This window comes from Myotis yumanensis, unplaced genomic scaffold (assembly GCF_028538775.1).
Source record: "Myotis yumanensis isolate MYYU_CA2020_CCGP unplaced genomic scaffold, mMyoYum1.0.hap1 SCAF_8, whole genome shotgun sequence".
NCBI lineage: Eukaryota > Metazoa > Chordata > Mammalia > Chiroptera > Vespertilionidae > Myotis > Myotis yumanensis.
This window is the reverse complement of record NW_027223759.1, coordinates 42,096,186-42,115,139: the sequence shown is the minus strand read 5'-3', so window position 1 is coordinate 42,115,139 and position 18,954 is coordinate 42,096,186. Positions and strand designations below refer to the sequence as shown.

Sequence of the window (18,954 nt, the reverse complement as noted above, 5' to 3'; positions counted from 1 at the left end):
CTCTTCTGAGGAAGCATGCATTTCTAAATGCAAAATTTTTTTTAATTGCCAAAGCTTTAGGGGGCAAGGAAAAACATAAGTGCATAAGTGTACGCCTTTGAACTTCCAAAATGTCAAGGTCATCACCTTTAACCTTTCTGAATAATTAGGCGCCTTAAGGTTCTTCTGTGATATTCATCCGCCACCCACTCTCACACACATGCTCACACATCCAGACCCCCACACACATTTATGACCACACAGAATCATATGAAGGCTCACCATAAATCTAAGCAAATTCCTAATTTCAGAATCAATAATCTTAATTTCCCTTCAAGCATTTGTGTAATTCAATAGCAACTGACTTAAAAAAAGACACTAGTTAGATTAAAATGTCTATCAGCATGCTTTTAATACAGCTACAAAATGGTGGGGGGTTTGAGGGGAGCCATAGATAGTTGTCTCCTTTGCTGTAATAATGAACCTCAGTTTTAAAAGCAGGCATTTGAAAAAGGAAGTTCTATTTAGACTTACACCTTCGTTATATTTTTTAAAAATTGTCACCTTGTCAAATAAATTATTGCACTTTCTATGACATGGAACAAAAGAAAATATATTGTTTCAAAAGCGTCCTACAACCTTTGGTGAAAGATGCAATAGAAACAAAGTCTACAGTTGAGTAATTTCGTTTGGAAAGGGATTCCTTTGTTTGGAATTATGGGCGTACGTTAAAATGTCAATGCCCTAGTAGTATTAGTATGATCGTTCCAGGAGCTTAAAACTGGTTTATTTCTTTCTCTCTCCATCTATCTTTTCTTTCCCTTTTTTTTTTTTTATTGCGGCTAAATGTAGCAAGCTTGTATGTCCACACCTTAGGCAAGAAATAGCGTTTTCCATTTGTATGGCCTTGGAGAGCCACACGGGGGCGTGCTCACGTTCCAGAAGCCCTGGTTGGCGGAGAGGCCGCGGTACCGTATCTGTCCGTTACTGGATTCTAATAGGCAATCTCAGCTCCATTAGAAACAGGCGGCCACTAAGGCATTCGTTTGCTGTTTGTCCGAAGCAGCTATGAGATGTTGGAAGTTGTATAAAGACAGAGAAAAGGGAACTGCCCCTATTTCTGAAAATAGCGATCACCTAATCGTTGTCTCTTTAAAGATAAAGATGTCGCAAGGAGTACCTTGTTATAACCTGGCGGAGTCTAGGAGAGGTTTTGAAAAGACTAATATGTGCATTTCGAAATAGGTCATGCCACTGCGAGTTAATTAAATCAGGGGAAATCAATATTCCTGTTAGTTTGCGTGCAGAGAGCAATATGAGGACAGGACCACCCCTTCCCCAAAACCGTTTCCGTCTTGAGCGCTCTCCGACCCCCTGAGATGATTAAAAGGCTTTTGTTTAAGACAGATGGGGCGCTAGCAAAGTAGCTGAGTGTGGTCCCAGAAAAGATGGGACCCGTCGGAACTAAGGAGGGAGGTCGTTCTGGGCGAGGAAGTCCCCCTGGCCCCCAGGTCGAGCCTAGCTTCAGGGGCTGTGGGGCAGCAACCCGGAGGCACAAGCAGGACTGGGAGTTGGGGCGCCGGGGGCGGGCGAGGCTGGGCTGATGCGGCTGCGGGAAGCGGCCGACTGCCCTGGTTAACATTCATACTCCCGGGCGGCATGGAGTGGGTAACGCTAGGAAGCAAACGGGCTTTGCATTTGACAGACTCCTGGACACCCTTCCTAGCCGCCTGCGGGCCTTGAGCACAGAATTTGATTTTCGTGCCTCCTGCCGTTCTCTACCGCCCACCCCGCCCCCTTTGTGAAGTCCCTGACGTTGGGGAGGGTCTGTGTTACCAGCCTTGGGCCTAAAGGGAGTTCTCTAGGACGTGGGTTTCTAAGGATGGGTAACTGTCCTTCTTCGTCGAAGTTCATTGTGAAGCTCATGAAATCCCGGAGCTAGTGCCGGCTCCGCTGTCTCTGTCTCGTCTCTCCAGACCAGACCCTGGACCAAGGGCCCTGGGTCCATCCCTGGGAGCTGGCATCGGTGGCTCCAGGGTGGCTGGGGCACCATGAGCACCCCCTGAGGCGCCAGCCAGAGGCATGGGTGTTCCCTGCGGACACCCCAGCTCCAGCCTGTCAGCCTGTGGGTCCAGCTTAGATATTTTGAAGAGACATTTCGCAGGGCCTAGCCCGGGGCCTCAGTTCACTTGGGGTGAAAACTCCCCTCCCCAAATGTCGTTGTGTTCTTCTTTAAGTGTGTGTGTGGGGGGGTGCGTGTGGCTTTGCGGAGGGGTGCCTGGGCCTTGGCCGGCAGCCTTCCCTAAGATCCCGGGTGCTGGGTGCTCATCGGTTTGCAGTTCCTTCCCTCCTGCTAGCTCCCAAGATGGACTTGAAAAAGGTCAGGAGATTGGATCAGGACTTCCCAGGGCTGCGGACCTGACCCCTCCTGATCGGTCAGGGTTATGGGGCTCCTGGAGGGTGGTCATGCGTCTTGAGTCTCGGGTCTCAGATCTTGAAGTGGAGGGAAAATGCGCTAAATAAGGAATCTTTGTGTCTGCAAGGGAAAGAGCCTCCCTGGCCCAGCGCCCTTTTACCTGTTTTCACAGACCCCTCATCCAGGTGGTGGTGGCTTCCCCAGCCTCCCCATTTGCTCCCTTGATTTCTTTTCACATTGGTTGGGAGGTGCACAGTACAACGCCGAGGGGCGCCTTAAGGAAGCAGCCTTTTAAATTTGTCTCCATCTACTCTGCACCCAAAGGTGCAGGCCACACAGGGCCCAAACTTCAGGGCAAACCGAGGGGCCCCCAAGTTCACTCAGGCCCAGGGCCCCTGCTCTTCTTCCCAGTGACAAGAGAGAACAGATGCAAACCATTTCTTGATTACAAATGCTAATTTCCTGACAAAGCGACCCTTTTAATTTTTCTCGGGGAAAGAGCTGTGCCAGGGAGAAGGATGTTTTGGTAGAAGCGTGGATATTCATCTCCTTGATGGTGCAATATTGATTTATTATTAATGGTAACTGCTCCCACTGATCTAAAGATGATCGAGAACAGTGGCAATGCAGCTATATTAAATACTTGTAAGCAAAATAAAGGCTGGCCTTGAAAGCCACTGTCTTTTCACTCCATTTGCTTCATCTCAGCCTTAGGGTCTTAGACAAACTTTGCATCCTCCTCTGCCCAGATGATTCTTTGTATTAAAACTGTTTTGCTTGATTTTTATGATAAAATCTCTTTGAAATATTGGCAATCGCTGGCCTCCAGGAGCTGGTCTGAAGGCAGAAATTTGAAAAATAATAAAATCGAATTTTGTGGTAATTCAAAATTATATCTGATATACTTTTTATTTCTGTGAGTGAAGAAGATTTATTTAAAACCAAATCCACTGTGGGGGTGACTTTGAACTCCAAGCCACCGGGAGCTGAAACAGAAAGGCTCTCAAATCGGAAGGCAGATTCCGCCTGCTCTGGTAGACTGCGCTCCATGAGGAAGCGTTGTTCTTTAGCGTGGCTGTTTTCTCATGTGTAAACAAATATTATGAAAGGGCATTTGATTCCCAGTTAGACTGAACAGTCTTGCCTTCTGCGTGGGATAGGGAGAACTGGACAACCAAGTTCCTGGCCGAGATGGAAAGGGACAGTGTTGGAGCGCCAGTCTGGCGTCAGGGCGCCTGCCGAGTGCGTGTAGCGGGCATTTTGTCCAGCCCTGGGCACGTTTTGCCGTGGCTGGGATGATCATCTCCGCCTTTGAAGAAAGCAATTTTCAAGGTGCTGATCAGTGGTTGTTAGCTTGGAATAAGACCTTAGCAGACTAGAGTAAAAAGTTGGGTGTTTTTTTTTCTGCCTTCTTCATCCTCTCCCTCCCCCCTCCCACCCCCTGCTTAAAATCAGACAACCCTGTGAGAAGGTAATGTAATGTTTAACCCTCCGGCTTCCCTGGCAGGGCATCCTGCAGTCTGAGCAGCGAGAGGCTCTAGGCTTTTAACCTGACAATGATGTTGTATTTGAACAGCTGCTTAAAGGTTTAAAAGGTCTGTCTCATTGCCACCGCAGTTTTTTAAAAGGGGTTATTGTTTGGGCGAGGGCAATTCGAGGGGACCGGCGCAGCCGTCCCAAGGCTGAAAATAATGTCCAACCCCTGCTTTTCCACCAGGCCAGGGGACAGTCCTTTTGGGGAGGGGCTGACAAAGGGTTTGTTGGGAAAGGTTTCTGTGAAGGAGCAAGTGGGCAAGTGGGTGCCCCAGAATGGTGATGTGCTTTCCTTAGCATCAGGCGCCAAAGAACTGTTCTGCTGAGACGGAAACCCAAATTGCCCACAAGTTCAGTCTCTGGGCCTGAAATCCAAGGCCAGCCCATAACAGGGCAACGTGGGGAGAAGAAAACACGGATGCCTTCCTTTGGGACAGAGCACTGGTTCACCATCAGAGCCAGGGGCCCTTTTCTTCTCTCGGATGCAGTGAAGGGGACCCGGAAGCCAGAGGACAGCTCCAGCGACCTGGCTTGGCCAGGGCAAGCCTTTGGGAAGGAATCAAGGTTAAAGCTCCCTGCTTCTGCCTGGAGGCCGGAGCTTCCATAGTGTGGCTCAGCCTCCTGAAACTAGAGAAGGAGAGAGGAAGTTGTTGGAGAAGTTTCTCATAAAACTCCGAGTTTCCATGGCGGTGATGGTGGTGTTCTTTAATGAGTTCAACCACAAGCCCAGACCAAATCCTCTTTATAGAACTTTCCCTCACAAAGGAAACAGAGGACGAAGGTTCTTACCCCACCTCCCTTTCCTCTCCCTCCTCTTACCCAAGCAAAACCGTGTCAAATAATTTGAGGAATTGTCCAAAACTATAAAACTCTACTTTTGATAAAAGTATAGCTTTTAATATTTGACAACTTGTGTTAAAACAAAAATTGACCTTCTTGGTTAGTACCGAAGGGGAAAAATCAATAGTATAATTTTCAATAATTCATAAAGCGAACGCCATTATGCTAAATCCTAACTATTAATCTTATCCTTTACTAAGTCTCAATTGATTTGTTAATAAAATATCTTCCCGTGTGTGGCAACAGCGGGTATAACTCTTTAAAAACCTTCAGAAGCAAGAAAATTACCAAGTAGCCCAAGAATGTAGATGAGAATTTTATTGATCGCCCTGATTCTTCTTAATATGTATTAATAAATTCCACAACCTTTTGTACCTTGCACTTGTCAGAAACCAATGCTTTTACAAAATCCATAAAAGGAAAACATTTTTCTTTGCAGAAGAACCAAATGACACCTTTGCATCTCTCTCTCTCTCTTGTTTGGCCCAGTCAGTTTTCTAAAACTTCTAGAGTCTGAGGGCGAGAGTTTTCCTCCGTCTTTGAAAAAATTATTTTCTTTCTTCCTCTTTGCCCTCTATGATCAGGGTGTGTGGGGAGGGAAACGTCGGTTTAGTTCTCCCGAAGGGAACGCTTTCGCGGATAACGAACTGCGGCGAGGGATTGTCTTCGGTTTGAAAGCTCCCAGCACCAGCCCTAAAGGTCGGGTGTGGTTCTTCGGCAGGCACGCGGCTCGGCGGAGGAACCTGGAGCCCGGGCGGGCAGGCGGAAGGAGAGGGCAGCGCTGGGGCCGAGCGGTCCTCAGCCTCAGCCTCAGGGGCCGGCCGGCTGCGTGGCCTCTCGCCTCTGCTCCCCAGGATACCTTAGCCGCGTCTTTGCGCGGGAGATCTTTCCTGTGGACTCGTAGGGTGGAAGGTCTCAGGCCCCAGGGAATCGACTCACCTTCCCAGGCTGCCCGGGACAAAATGAACCAGCCTGGGCCCCCACCCCGCGCCTGCGCCCCGGCCCCGGCCCTCACGGGCGCGTTCTGCCTGGGTGTGTGCGTGGAATGCTTCTATGTGCTGGCGCCACGACGCTCCGGCTTCCCTCCCCGCGCGTGTCCTCCCGAGGCCCCTCGGGAGGAGCCTTTCCTTCCGCCTTCGTGGCCCAGAGGCCGGAGTGGGGGACGCAAATGGGGCGGGCGGGCCGAGCCGAGGCCGAGAGGCTGGCGGGCGGCGGAGAGCGCTGGGCCGGTGGTCTCCAGCGCGCACTATCTCTGGCGCATAGTAGATGTCGCTGTTGTCCGTGCTTACGCGGCCGGCCGGCCTGGCTCTGGAACACGTGACCTGCGAGGAGGCTGCGGCTCAAGGCCATTTTCAAATCTCATTGGCTTGGTTGTCATGTGGTCGGCAGAGGCATCCACAATTACACGGGGAATGTTTTCCTAGAGATGTCAGCCTACAAAGGACACAATCTCTCTTCTTCAAATTCCTCCCCAAAATGTCCTTTCCCAACAGCTCTCCTGCTGCTAATACTTTTTTAGTAGATTCCTTGATCAGTGCCTGCAGGAGTGACAGTTTTTATTCGAGCAGCGCCAGCATGTACATGCCACCACCTAGCGCAGACATGGGGACCTATGGAATGCAAACCTGTGGACTGCTCCCGTCTCTGGCCAAAAGAGAAGTGAACCACCAAAATATGGGTATGAATGTGCATCCTTATATACCTCAAGTAGACAGTTGGACAGACCCGAACAGATCTTGTCGAATAGAGCAACCTGTTACACAGCAAGTCCCCACTTGCTCCTTCACCACCAACATTAAGGAAGAATCCAATTGCTGCATGTATTCTGATAAGCGCAACAAACTCATTTCTGCCGAGGTCCCTTCGTACCAGAGGCTGGTCCCTGAGTCCTGTCCCGTTGAGAACCCCGAGGTTCCTGTCCCTGGATATTTTAGACTGAGTCAGACCTACGCCACCGGGAAAACCCAAGAGTACAATAACAGCCCCGAAGGCAGCTCCACAGTCATGCTCCAGCTCAACCCTCGCGGCGCGGCCAAGCCACAGCTTTCGGCCGCCCAGCTGCAGATGGAAAAGAAGATGAACGAGCCTGCAAGCGGCCAGGAGCCCACCAAAGTCTCCCAGGTGGAGAGCCCTGAGGCCAAGGGTGGCCTTCCGGAAGAAAGGAGCTGCTTGGCTGAGGTCTCCGTGTCCAGTCCCGAAGTGCAGGAGAAGGAGAGCAAAGGTCGGTATGAGCAGGGTTGCCACCCCAGCGGGGCGCGCAGCCCGGGAACCCGGCAAAGAGGGAGCACCTGGGTGCCCGGCGCAGAGCCCTGGCAGCTCAGGCGGGGCCGATTGGCCGGTGCTGCTCCTCCCAGCTTTTAGAGGGGGCATTCTCAGTCCCCAGCTCATCCCCGCTTCTCCCCCGCTGCCCTGGCCCTCCTGGCTAGTCCTGGCTCCAGGCTGATGGCGTCTCGCCAGAGGAAGGGGTTGCTGGGTTTATTTTTCCTGAGCTAGATCTGAAATGCAACAAAAGAGCGCAAATGACCTGCAGCTCATAAACACAGCCCCAGAACCTCCTTTCTCTTGCTCAGATTTGCAGCCCCAACTTTGACCCAGTTAGGATTTTAAGGTGGTCCAAGACACCGTGTTCGTGTTTAAGTGTATGCACCCCGCATCCTGCGAGCTTGGGGGCGGCCAGGGGAAGGAGATGGCTTGGTTGTTTGGCGCTTGAGCGGGGGAAACAAGGGCTCTTTGCCTCTGCGGGGCTAGGTAACCTTGGCTTTGTCTGGGGAAAGTGCCTCGAGCTTTGCAATTCATTTGCAGAGGGGGCAAAGGCGGAAGGGGGGAGAATAGAATCTGCTTGGCCCACCCGGCAGGCAGAGGCAGCCTTAGGGCTGGGCTAGGGCAAAGAGCCAGGGACTCTGGGGGGGTTTTTTGGAGAAGGAACCCTGCCCCTGTGCCTCTCTTCCAGTGCCTAAAGGTGGGCCACATTAAGGAGCTACATTTCTGGGCAATGCTTTTGTGTGGGGGCGAGAAGGCATGAAAATTCAGGAAATTCTGAATGCCCGGGCAGGGTGGAGAAGGTGTACTCAGTTATGTTTTAAAGGAAAATGGGCACCTATCGACCTGGCTGTGTGGCTCCCCACCTGCCTAGGGAAAGTGGGGAAGAAGTGGCAGACTTGGAGACCTGAGGCAGCAGTGGGATTGGTAGCCTTGTCCAGGCTGTGGCTTGCTTCTTCCACTCCAGCCCTGTTAGGAGCTGACCACTTAGAATGTTGCTGGGGAGACCCTGAAAGTTTACTATTGTACTAATGTTTGATGCAGGTCAGAAAGCTGAGGGAGAACCGTGACACAGAAGGCCAGGTCCCCGCCCATCCTATCATTTGGGGCATTTAAACTAATCTGGTATCACTGACTAATCCCTTCCAAGGCCCACCTCATGTGGGTAATGTTTAATACTAGTATTTCCCACAGCAGCCTGGCTGCCTGCAGGGTCATGGCCAAGGGTACATTTGAACAGACTGAGAGACCAAAAAAAAAAAATTCTTGATTTTTTTCTTCTTCTTCTCCCTTTAATTTTGTTAGAGGAAATCAAGTCTGATACTCCAACCAGCAATTGGCTCACTGCAAAGAGTGGCAGAAAGAAGAGGTGCCCTTACACTAAGCACCAAACGCTGGAATTAGAAAAAGAGTTCTTGTTCAATATGTACCTCACCCGCGAGCGCCGCCTAGAGATCAGTAAGAGCGTTAACCTCACCGACAGGCAGGTCAAGATTTGGTTTCAAAACCGCCGCATGAAACTCAAGAAGATGAGCCGAGAGAACCGGATCCGAGAACTGACCGCCAACCTCACCTTCTCTTAGGTCCGAAGCCCGTGGGAGGCCAGGATCAGAGAGGGGGCACCGAATTCCAGGGCCCAGTGCTGGAAGACTGGGAAGGCGGAAACAAAACCTTCTTTGCTCTTTGTTTTTTTTGTTTTGTTTTCCTGCTAGAATGTGACTTTGGGGTTATTCTGTTCGTGCTGCAAGTGATCTGTAATCCCTATAAGTATATATATACATATATATATTAAAAACTAGCACGTGTAATTTATTATTTTGTTCATCGTAATGCAGGGTAACTATTACTGCGCATTTTCATTTGGGTCTTAACTTATTGGAACTGTAGAGCATTTATCAACCAATTCATCTATCCAGCAATGTGACTTTTTTCATGTTTTTCCTAACACAAAAGGTCTGTGTGTGGTTAGTCCATGAGCCCATGGCGTTTTGAATACATCAGTACTTAAAGTACTTAAATTACATATATATTTAAAAAAAGATTAAGAAAATTCACAAGCTTTGGGGGGGAGGGGGACTAAAAAGCACATTACAATGTATCTTTTCACAAATGAATTTAGCAGTTGTCCTTGGTGAGATGGAATATTGATGACTTATGCCTTGTAGCCTTTCCCTTGTGGTGCATCTGTGGTTTGGTAGAGTATAACAGCAACCTGTCCATTCTGTGCATGTTCTGGTCGCATGTATAATGCAATAAATTCTGGAAACAAGTTTGCTCCCTCTGCTTTCTAAAATGAAAATTTGTTACAGTGGAAATGAAAGCCTTTGGTGAGATTATCTTCCTGTTAATCTGCTTGTTTGGGGAAGTTTCGGGGGATAGAGAGAAGGAAAAGGATGTGAGAGAGAAGCTGGAGGAGGCCTAGGGTCTTGAAATTTGGCAGTGTGTGTGTGTGTGTTGGGGGTGCTATTTCCATAGTTGGGAAGAAGGGAAGTCTTTTCTCCCTAGCCCCCCATTAATTGAATTGAATTATCAGTTTCCCTCTAGCTCAAGCCTGATAAGTAAGTAAGCTTGTGCCCAAGCTGCTTTTTCCTCAAAGCTCCCCACTTATGTGTCTTTCTCTTTGGTTTTGGTTGTGTTATTTTTAATGCTTTCAGTGGGTCTTGGCAATTTCTGGCTGGCGTGCCATCATCATCAGGGGCTGGGTTGAAACCAGTCTTGCCCACCTGGAAGCCAAGGGGCCTCCATTGCAAGGACAAGCAGCAGCTTAGCATTGCATCGGATCCAATTCTGCCCCCCATTCCCTCATTCTCACCCATCCCAAGCACAAGACAGCCAGGCCACAGCGAAGCAGAGGATGGGTGAGTTTTTTCCATCCACTTTGTCCTAGTTTCCTTGTGGAAGGATTTTATGCTCAGTCATTACCTTTTAGTGGTCCACATGAAATTTTTTTAAGGGAAGAGAATATCCCCCCCCCCCAATTCTCCCTCTATTTAATTACAAAATGCTAGTTGGAGCCACTGTATCTGCGGGGGGGGGGGGGGGGCAAGAAAATGTACAAAGGGTGACTGAAAGAGAATTTGCAAATGAACATGACTTCCCATGAAGTCCACTGTTCCAGCTGCCGCCATGGTTTGAAAAACCCCAGCTTTCACCAGTATATATACTGGAGGATCCATAGCCGAAGAGAGGCCGGACTTAATCTACTTCTGCCAGGGAGAAGGAAAGAGAGGCCTTGGGGAGAATTGCTGACAGAGAATCCGTTACCCCAGGTTGTGCTGCAGTTTCAAAGGGTCGCCAACAGCTTCAAGCAGCTCCACAAAACATGTTCTTTTCATCCCTGCCCCCCTTTCCCCCTAAAAACAATATTTTAGGGGCTCTGAGAGTTAGAGCCCTCACCCAGGGAGTCTGGCAGACTCTGTATTTATTCAGAGTTTTAAACTTCCTTCTCAAAATCAAGAACCTTCCTCAGTTCTAAGACAGAACCCTTTTAGGGGAGCTATTTCCTAAGGGTGGGAGAGAGTGGGTCTGAATGAATGCCAGGTGAGGAACACTGGAATCAATTTGCCCCAGACCTTCATTGGTTGGGCAGGAGGAGGGCAATTTTAACTTTCCCGTTTCCCCCACGATGTGGGGAGCACCATTATTTGCTGACAGGGGGCCATGTCTGGGAGGAAAACCGTGCTACAGGCAAAGGCAGCGCCTCTGGAATAAAATCAGAAAGCCATTGGCAAAGACAATCAGGCCATAAGCCATTGACCCCCTTCCTTTCCGGGGCTCAAGGTGGGCTGCGAGCCTTCCCAGGGTGCGCTGGGCAACTTATAGAGCAAGGAACACATCCCCCACCGCCTGCACCCAGCTGCTTTTGTCTCCGCTCCCAGCCAGGCTTCCGAGGCTTTGTACCATGGATTTGGGAGTGACAATGGGCATTTCCCTCAGATTCAAGGCTGCCCAGCCTTACCTCTGGAGGGAAAGAAAAAAAAAATCGGATGAGAGTGGTCCCAGGACCACTTTAAAGACACACCCGGCATCCACTTGGAGGCCTCTAAGTGGGAACCACGCGAAGACGCCCTGCCTTGGGAGGTGCGGCTCCCCTGGCCTCGAGGTCGGGCGGCGGGCGGGCGCGGGTCTCGCGCTGGGATTTAGGGTCTGCCCCGTGGCGTGTTCTTTTGCAGGGCATTTGCGGGAGTCCTGGAGAAGACACGGCACCCGGCCGCAACTGTCCGCGCGGGTCCGACTCGCCTCCTGCCAGCCCTTCTGCGGGCAGACAGAAGCCTGGGCCGCGGTGGCCACGGTCGCGCCCAGCCCGGGGGCCACCCCAGCTCACCCGTCGGGCCGCGGCGTGTGCTCAGCCTCCCGTTGGGGGTGCATGCGGGCCGCACGGGCGTGTGTGAGTGTGGTGGGGGGAGGGGGCCCTCCGAGCTGCTCCATCCGTCCGTTTTATTAGGGACACATTAATCTATAATCAAATACACCTCATAAAATTTTTATTGAAAGGCATAATATCATTACAAAGGTCTTCCACCTGTTTTAAACAACACGACAAGCTGTGAGAGCGTGTGTGTGGGTCTGTGCGGGGAGGGGGGTTTGGGCAGGGAGAGAGGCACAGGGAGAAGGGCTCCCTCCGGCGCCAGGGGCCGCCTCGGAAGGCCGCCCTGCCGGGGGCCAGCACCGGCCCCGCGCGCCCCGGCCGGTCCCGGCTCTGGCCCAGCGCTCGGGGAGCCCCGGGCGCGTGGCTGGCCGCGTGGAGCCCAGGAGCTGGGGAGGCAGCGCCGGGACGCACGGAAAGACCGAGGGCGGCCAGAGGCGGCGAACAAATAGTCCCAGCGCCTCCTCCGGCCGCAGCCAGGCGTGTGGTCCCCGCAGTCCGAGGGCTGGCCGGGCTCGGTGGGGCCCAGTCCGGCGCACGGGCCGGGACCCGCAGGCTCTAATTGCGGCGCTTGTGTTGATGATGATTTTTTTTTTTTAATCACAGCAGCCCCCGGTTTAGCGGACTGATTTACTCCCGGTATTGGTAAATATGATCACGTGGGCCGCGCGACCAATGGTGGAGGCTGCAGCCTGCGAACTAGTCGGCGGCGAGGGCGCCGGCGGGGAGCGGCGCCGCGGCGGGCAGTGTAACCTTGGGTGGGAGCGCACGGCGCCGCAAAATGTCCTCCACTGGCACCCTCAGCAACTACTACGTGGACTCGCTCATAGGCCATGAGGGCGACGAGGTGTTCGCCGCACGCTTCGGACCGCCCGGGCCCGGCGCGCAGGGCAGGCCCGCAGGTGTGGCCGACAGCCCGGCCGCCGCCGCCGAGTTTGCCTCGTGTAGTTTTGCCCCTAAATCGACCGTGTTCTCTGCCTCGTGGTCCGCGGTGCCCGCCCAGCCCCCGACGGCGGCGGCGATGAGCGGCCTCTACCACCCGTACGTGCCCCCGCCGCCCCTGGCCGCCGCCGCCTCCGAGCCCGGCCGCTACATGCGCTCCTGGATGGAACCGCTGCCCGGCTTCCCGGGCGGCGCGGGCGGCGGCGGCGGCGGAGGCGGCGGCGGCCCGGGCCCCGGTCCCAGCCCCGGCCGGAGCGGCCCACCCAACAGGCGCCACTACGGGATTAAGCCTGAAACCGGAGCGGCCCCGACCCCAGCGGCCGCCGCCACCTCCTCCTCCACTTCCTCGTCTTCCTCCTCCAAACAGACTGAGTGCTCTGCGGCCCGGGAGTCCCAGGGGAGCGGCGACCCCGAGTTCTCGTGCAACTCGTTCCTGCGGGACAAGGCGGCGGCGGCGGCGGCGGCGGCTGGGGGAACGCGGCCGGGGGCAGGGATCGGGCCCGGGGCAGGCGGCTCGTCGGAGCCCTCGGCTTGCAGCGACCATCCGAGCCCGGGCTGCCCGCTGAAGGAGGAGGAGAAGCAGCATCCGCAGCCGCCACCGCAGCAACTTGACCCAAGTAAGTGCAAAAGAAATTGCCCCCTGATTTATTGCTGAAACCTGTAAGGCTCGAATGTGCAAAACTGATAGTTTTACTAACCTATAAAAACGTCTAGCCGCCTACCCTAGCCACGGCGAGCAACACGCATCCATAAAAAAGCTTCCCATAACAACCTACCCTGGGTGCGCGGTTCCTACGGCAAACAGAGCGCGGGCATTAAGGCTTTTTATGATAATTCCCCCAAGTTGTGAAAAGCGACCATCCTTGGTGAAATTAATTTAACGACCTCTCTCTCTCTCCCCCCACCCCACCCTGTCGTCTCTCCCTACCTCCCCTTCTCTCCGCTTCTCTCCATCCCCCTCTTCACAGACAACCCCGCCGCAAACTGGATCCACGCTCGCTCCACCCGGAAAAAGCGCTGTCCCTACACCAAATACCAGACGCTGGAGCTGGAGAAGGAATTCCTCTTCAACATGTACCTCACCCGGGACCGGCGCTACGAGGTGGCAAGGATTCTAAACCTCACAGAGAGACAAGTCAAAATCTGGTTCCAGAACCGTAGGATGAAAATGAAAAAGATGAGCAAGGAGAAATGCCCCAAAGGAGACTGACCCGGCCGGCGAGGTGCCGGCAGGACCGCTCTGCTTGGCACAGGCAGTGGGGGTTTTTCTTTGTGGGTGCTTGATTTCCAGAAACTCTCCAGTGATTCGGACATTTTACCCCGTTTTTAGGTAGAAGTGACTGTGTGGTCGGTCTCCGTGAGGTATTTGGGGGACTCTGTATTTGCTCGCTTATGTGTTGGAGAAACCAAGTGTCTTGGCGGTTTTGCCCTGCCCCGCACCCTCCGTTTCCTGCCCCGATGGTTCCTTGGAAAATGCTGTGTTTTGTGAGTGAACGCTGGCTTGAACAGCTCTCTCCTTTGTAAATGCCCTCCATGTTTCTGAAAAGTGCTGTAGTGTAGCCCCTAGCGCTGCTCGAGCCGGAGCCACCCGCGCCTCGCTTGGGAGAATGAAGGCAGAGGACCACAGTGCGGAGGCCCGAAGAGGCCCGGCCGGGTAGCCCAACGGTTATGAAAGCCCCCTTTCCTCGGGGAGCCGGTGACTGAGACCTGGAAGGAAGCCGAAAGAGGAGCCCAGGGCCTCCAGGGGGGCGGAGCGGGGTATGGTCAGTGCACTGGAGGAGCCGCTGTCACGGGAGGGCTCCGCTCGCGTGGGCGTCTGCGGGCGTTGGCCCTCCCGGTTCCTGCCTGAGGACCAGTTGTAAATGTTACCGCTTCCTACCAATAAATGCTGACCTGATTAAACGGAGCCCAGAGACTGCCCCTGAACGCTGTGTGTGTCTGCTTTCTCTGTCTCTCTGCGAAATGTCACCCTCACTGGACGCCTCCCCATCCCTGGGAGGGAGACGCTGCTAAAAATCCGGGGACCTTCCACCTCAGGGGTCTCTGATGTGCTTCCCAGTCTCCCTTTGTGTGAGCAGACCCGGCCTAGAACACAGCACCTGGGGGGCCCTTGGCAGCTCATCCCTCCCCCGGTTTGCTTCCAGCACCTCTCGGAACTCTGGGCCCTGGACCCAGCGACAGTCTCACCTCCGTGCCCAGAGGAGCGGAAGAGCCCCAGAAGCCAGGCACTCACTCGCTGGGGCTTTGGCACACCATACCCCATGAATCCCTCTGCTCTTGGGGTCCCAGCCATTGATTTACACCCCCCCCCCCCCAAACAAGGGAAAGGCCAACTCTGCACTTGCGCTGGGGAGCAACTCCTCCAGTTCCGCAGGGATGGCTGGCTCCGGGAGGCCTGAGGCGGTAGGGCTGTATGTAAGCTTCCACCCCTCCCCACTGGAGCCCCAAAGTGACCTTAGCAGATCAAAATGGTCAAGGCTCTCTTCCGCAGAGGACCTCCACCCTCCCCCAACCCAGTTTCTGTGTGCATTTAGCTCCCAGCTAGGCCCTCTGAGGGCCGCATTCAGGGGCTAAAATGAAGGTCATTGTAAGTGAGGGTTCGGGCCCTCAGCTTTTGCAGGCCCGAGAGGTTGAGGCGCCGGGGCGGCCTGGGCTGGGCGGAAGGCAGGGGCAATGGCAAAGTTGGGGGGGGGGGGTCCTGATGAAAGAGGGGACTTGAAGGAAAAGCAGAGGGGGGCTGGGAGGGAAAGCCAAGGCCCAGATCCGGCCGAAGGTGCTGCGTACCCCCGCCCCTGCGGCCAACCCGATACCTAAGGGCTCTTTGAAAACAGGAAGAGCCAAGGTGTCATAAAGCCATCCAGCCGGCGAGACGTCTGGAGGTAATGGGTTTACGATAGGCCCGGCGCTTCGCTTTGAAACCGTCTCATTTTGATGTTTGTGTTTGTAGGAGAAAAGGAAAAATGCAGACAAAAACTGGGTCTTAAAATCTGGACAATAAAATATAAACAAGACTGCGTTGGACCAACAAGGCAGGGCTTTGGGAGCGCCTGGTTAGGTTCTGAGCACCTAGGAAATAAAAATGGGGGTGTGTGGATAGGAAAGAGGAGATGATGTATTTCTGATTTTTTAAATGGTCTGGGTATTAGAATTAGCCTACGGTGGGTGGTTCTTTATAATATTTGACTATGGTCGAGGTCTAGCTTGTTCTTTTTGTTTGTTTTAAAAGCGGCCTTTTATTCGGAGGTGGGAGAATTAGTGATCTTGGGTCATTTACTCAGGCTGAGGGTCCCCCAGCCAAATGGTGCTTGAGGAAAAATGGAGTTACTTAAATGCCTTTTTACAAAAATATCTGGCCCTCCACTCCAAATTTCACAGTGAAAATATTGTTGGAAATTATATCTATTTGCTTATAGAAAATAATAGTTGCTGCTGAGTTGGAGGAAAGGGTTTTTGAAAAATGAGAAAAAAGATGAATCTTGCAGGAAACACCTAAGCTGATTAAATTCTTTACTTCTTTAAAATTTTCAAGTGGAATGCTTAGTCAATTCATTTCATTCTGTGACTTTTGGTACACATTTAAAATCTCATTTATTGTCTATACACGTTCCCGTGAACACGGGCCCAATAAGGCTTTTTCAGACAACCAGAGAGATCTAGCAAAAAGTTTTGCTCAGCAAAACTCCACCCCATTGCCCAGCAAAATGGACCTGAAGTATTAAAATTACAAAATTAAAGCAGCAAATACTCATGATTTAATGCTAAGAGAAACCACTTTAAAAGAAAAGATCACTAAATTAACTTGTACATTTTTAGTTTTTGAAGTTCCTGGCTTCTCTAAAAAAAAAAAAATCCTGTTGCAGTTGATAGTTAGAACGTTGCAATTTTTTGTTAAATCTAGTCCATCCTATAATTGTAAGTGATTACATAATAAGAACCTACTGTGTCTGGCAAAGAAGGCTTGAAAACTTTTGAAAGACACTACTGGAAGTTCCTGGGAGCACAGAAATACTTGGCATTTAGGAGCCGCTGTTTGCTGCGCTTGATTTGTTGACAATCAAAGGGATGAAGCGTTATCAGCCTCAGCGATCCAAGTCCCAAACTGAAGAACTAGATTGAAATTGGTTCGAGTCTAATAAAGAGAAGTTAAGCTCGGCTCGAGGTGGTATTTGGCCACTAGAGAGCGCCCTCGCTCCACTTTGTGATCTCGTAAAGCTGGAGTGGTGGTGAAGGAAGGTTTTGATTAAAAATATTTACAATATTATTTTAAGTTCCAAATTATGGTAAATTTATTTTTAAAAAGAAACAATGTGCACTATTAAATCCTGCAGTCGTGTTGTTAGGGATAAAATTTTGGCTCAGTCAGGATTTCAGAAAAATTTGGACTATGCCACTGCTAAAACTATAAACGTTATGGTAAGTTAATGCATTCTATCAAAACAGAAGTGTGTAAAGGCATAGATCTTTATTTATGAAGTTAATCGCGCTCTTTTTTCCGTTCAGATTATAAACAAAATGCTTGAAAGAAAAACGAATTGTTTTGTTCTAGGAGAAAATGTTGTATTGCAATGTTTTCTTCATTAGGCCAGAATGTGTAGAAATTATTTTTTGTAGTATTTGTGTTCCTTTCGTCACACCTAGGAACCACACAGTTCTAGAAGATGATGCCTTGCATTACTGAGATCTGGGCTCGCTCTTCTTCCCCCCCCCCCCATTCCATTCCAAATCCACTCTTTTACACAGTGTTTAAACATGCAAACACATGCACTCCAAACAGTGAAATTAAAAAGGCACAATTACAAAATTAGTTCCAAGGCTTTGTTGAAAATAATACTCTATTAATTAGGTATTTGCAAGGTTGAAATACAAATTAACTGTCACTGTCCGTTCCTTCGCCTTAGGATTTATAGTAGATTTTACCTGGTGATAACCGACAGAAAACAAACACAAACAAACCCCTACCCTTCAACGTCCCACAACAAAAGTCTCCTGCAGTTTGCTAATTTAAAAACTAAAGGATGCCTTTATCATCTGGAGATTTATTAGCAATTCGTTTCCCTTAACTATATCCAGCCATTCCCTGTAAAAACAATTGAGAGTCTTAGACATCATCTTGTTATGCCTTTCCTCGACCTTTCTTTTTTTTCTCCATTTGCAAAATATGATATTCAGTCCACCCGGACTGACCTCGGGATTGCGCTCACAGGTTGGGGCAACCCACAAGGAGTGGGGTAGTCGAAATTACTGGCCTGCTGCGCCTTTGCGGGTTACCTGGGGTTTTTAGAGCTTTGCATTTGGCGTGAAAAGTCGGCGTGGTGTGTTTCAGTATTAGCGGGAGCATCCTCAATAGACTCAGGGTTTTCGAGGTTGGTCCCAAGGCCGGTGGGCCTGGCGCCCTCACAGCAATGGGTTATCCGCAAGGGAAAGGGGCTGGGGTCACCCAAAGAACCCACAAAAAAGCCGAATTGGCGAGGGAAAACTCACTCAACAGAGACCTATCACATTTATTGGGAGGAAGAAGGTGGGGGAGAGAAGGTGGTTGGTGGTGTAACTCCAAGCAGCTTTAGAGCCACCTTCGTATTTGCGATTCACATTCGACTTGCCCACATGAGTCAGGACGTTTGTCTTCCTCGTCACTCAAAAGTTAGGCTGAGCCTTCTCTTTCTTTTCTTTTGGAAAAATTCGTAACTTTCAAAGCTGAGCAGGGCGCCCGCTCTCGGCAGTCATGGCACAGGCTTGGCGGATGTACTAGAATCCTTAGCAGGAGACCAGCGCTGCCCGCAGCTGCCTGGGACCAGCACAAACCCAAGGCCAGCTCCCAGTCACACTGGGGGTTGGGCAGGGGAGAGACTCACGGGAGCCCCTCCCCCCGGATGCCCCCTCCCTCCGGACGCCTTCCCCCCATCCGCCCGGGGCCACAGTCTGCCCTGGTCCGCTCCGCACCGGGCAGAGACCGGGGAGCCGCCCGTCCTGCCCGAGGAAATACCACGCACCCCAGCACGAATCCTCCTTCCCGCCTTGGAACATTTCTGCCCGCTTTCCTATTTACTCCCTCAGCAATGCTAATGCCTCCCTCCCCACATTCTTCAGCCTCCCCCCTGCGCCTGGTGCTGACGTCTATCAAGGGTGAAATGATGGAAACTATATTCATGGGCATGATTTCCATTAAATATCAATTAAACTGGGAGCCTCAGCCAGGCGTGCAGTGCGTCAAGGGTAAATGTACATCTCATTTCCACAAGGCCTGTTCGTCTGGAAAAGAAGGACTCAGATTCGCTTTGATAATACCAGGTTTCGGGGTCACCCTTGTGGCCTTTCATCAAGCTACTTGGATAGGACCTAACCCCCAAAAGTACGGTCCGGTCCGTCTACAGAGCCTGCCCATGTTCCCTGGGCTGCGCCCACGTGTCCAAAGGTGCCAAAGCCGCGGCCAACTTCTGCGGGGTTGCTCCGGGGCCGGGGGAGAGAGTCCTTGGCTCTGCAGCCTCCTGGGAGTGGCCTCCTGACTTCCCCCCAAGTGTAAGGTTCTGCTGCGCCCCCGCCCCGTTGGCCGCAGGCCACATGCCCTCGGCCCCCAGGGGCACCGCGAGCCCTTGGCAGTGCGGCTTTATGGGCCCCCTTT

General features: G+C 51.8%; 2 protein-coding genes across 2 annotated transcripts; both read left to right on the top strand.

The window, feature by feature from the left end:
• The first annotated feature begins 6,126 nt into the window (after window positions 1-6,126).
• On the top strand, window positions 6,127-9,297 carry HOXD10 (homeobox D10). Its single transcript, XM_070423409.1, has 2 exons — window positions 6,127-6,989; window positions 8,333-9,297. Exons 1-2 carry the CDS (start codon window positions 6,245-6,247, stop codon window positions 8,608-8,610), a joined length of 1,023 nt encoding a protein of 340 aa, XP_070279510.1. The 5' UTR covers window positions 6,127-6,244; the 3' UTR covers window positions 8,611-9,297.
• Window positions 9,298-11,868: 2,571 nt separating this feature from the next.
• On the top strand, window positions 11,869-14,237 carry HOXD9 (homeobox D9). Its single transcript, XM_070422703.1, has 2 exons — window positions 11,869-12,952; window positions 13,304-14,237. The coding sequence occupies exons 1-2, from the start codon at window positions 12,175-12,177 to the stop codon at window positions 13,543-13,545; spliced, it is 1,020 nt and encodes a 339-aa protein (XP_070278804.1). The 5' UTR covers window positions 11,869-12,174; the 3' UTR covers window positions 13,546-14,237.
• The last annotated feature ends 4,717 nt before the right edge of the window (window positions 14,238-18,954 follow it).

What these genes read in the sequence shown, in the direction of transcription:
- HOXD10 (XM_070423409.1), top strand. Translation starts at nt 6,245, where the DNA reads ATGTCCTTTCCCAACAGCTCTCCTGCTGCTAATACTTTTTTAGTAGAT. An exon ending in GCAGGAGAAGGAGAGCAAAG is followed by an intron (nt 6,990 to 8,332) that starts GTCGGTATGAGC and finishes TAATTTTGTTAG; the next exon opens with AGGAAATCAAGTCTGATACT.
- HOXD9 (XM_070422703.1), top strand. Translation starts at nt 12,175, where the DNA reads ATGTCCTCCACTGGCACCCTCAGCAACTACTACGTGGACTCGCTCATA. An exon ending in ACCGCAGCAACTTGACCCAA is followed by an intron (nt 12,953 to 13,303) that starts GTAAGTGCAAAA and finishes CCCTCTTCACAG; the next exon opens with ACAACCCCGCCGCAAACTGG.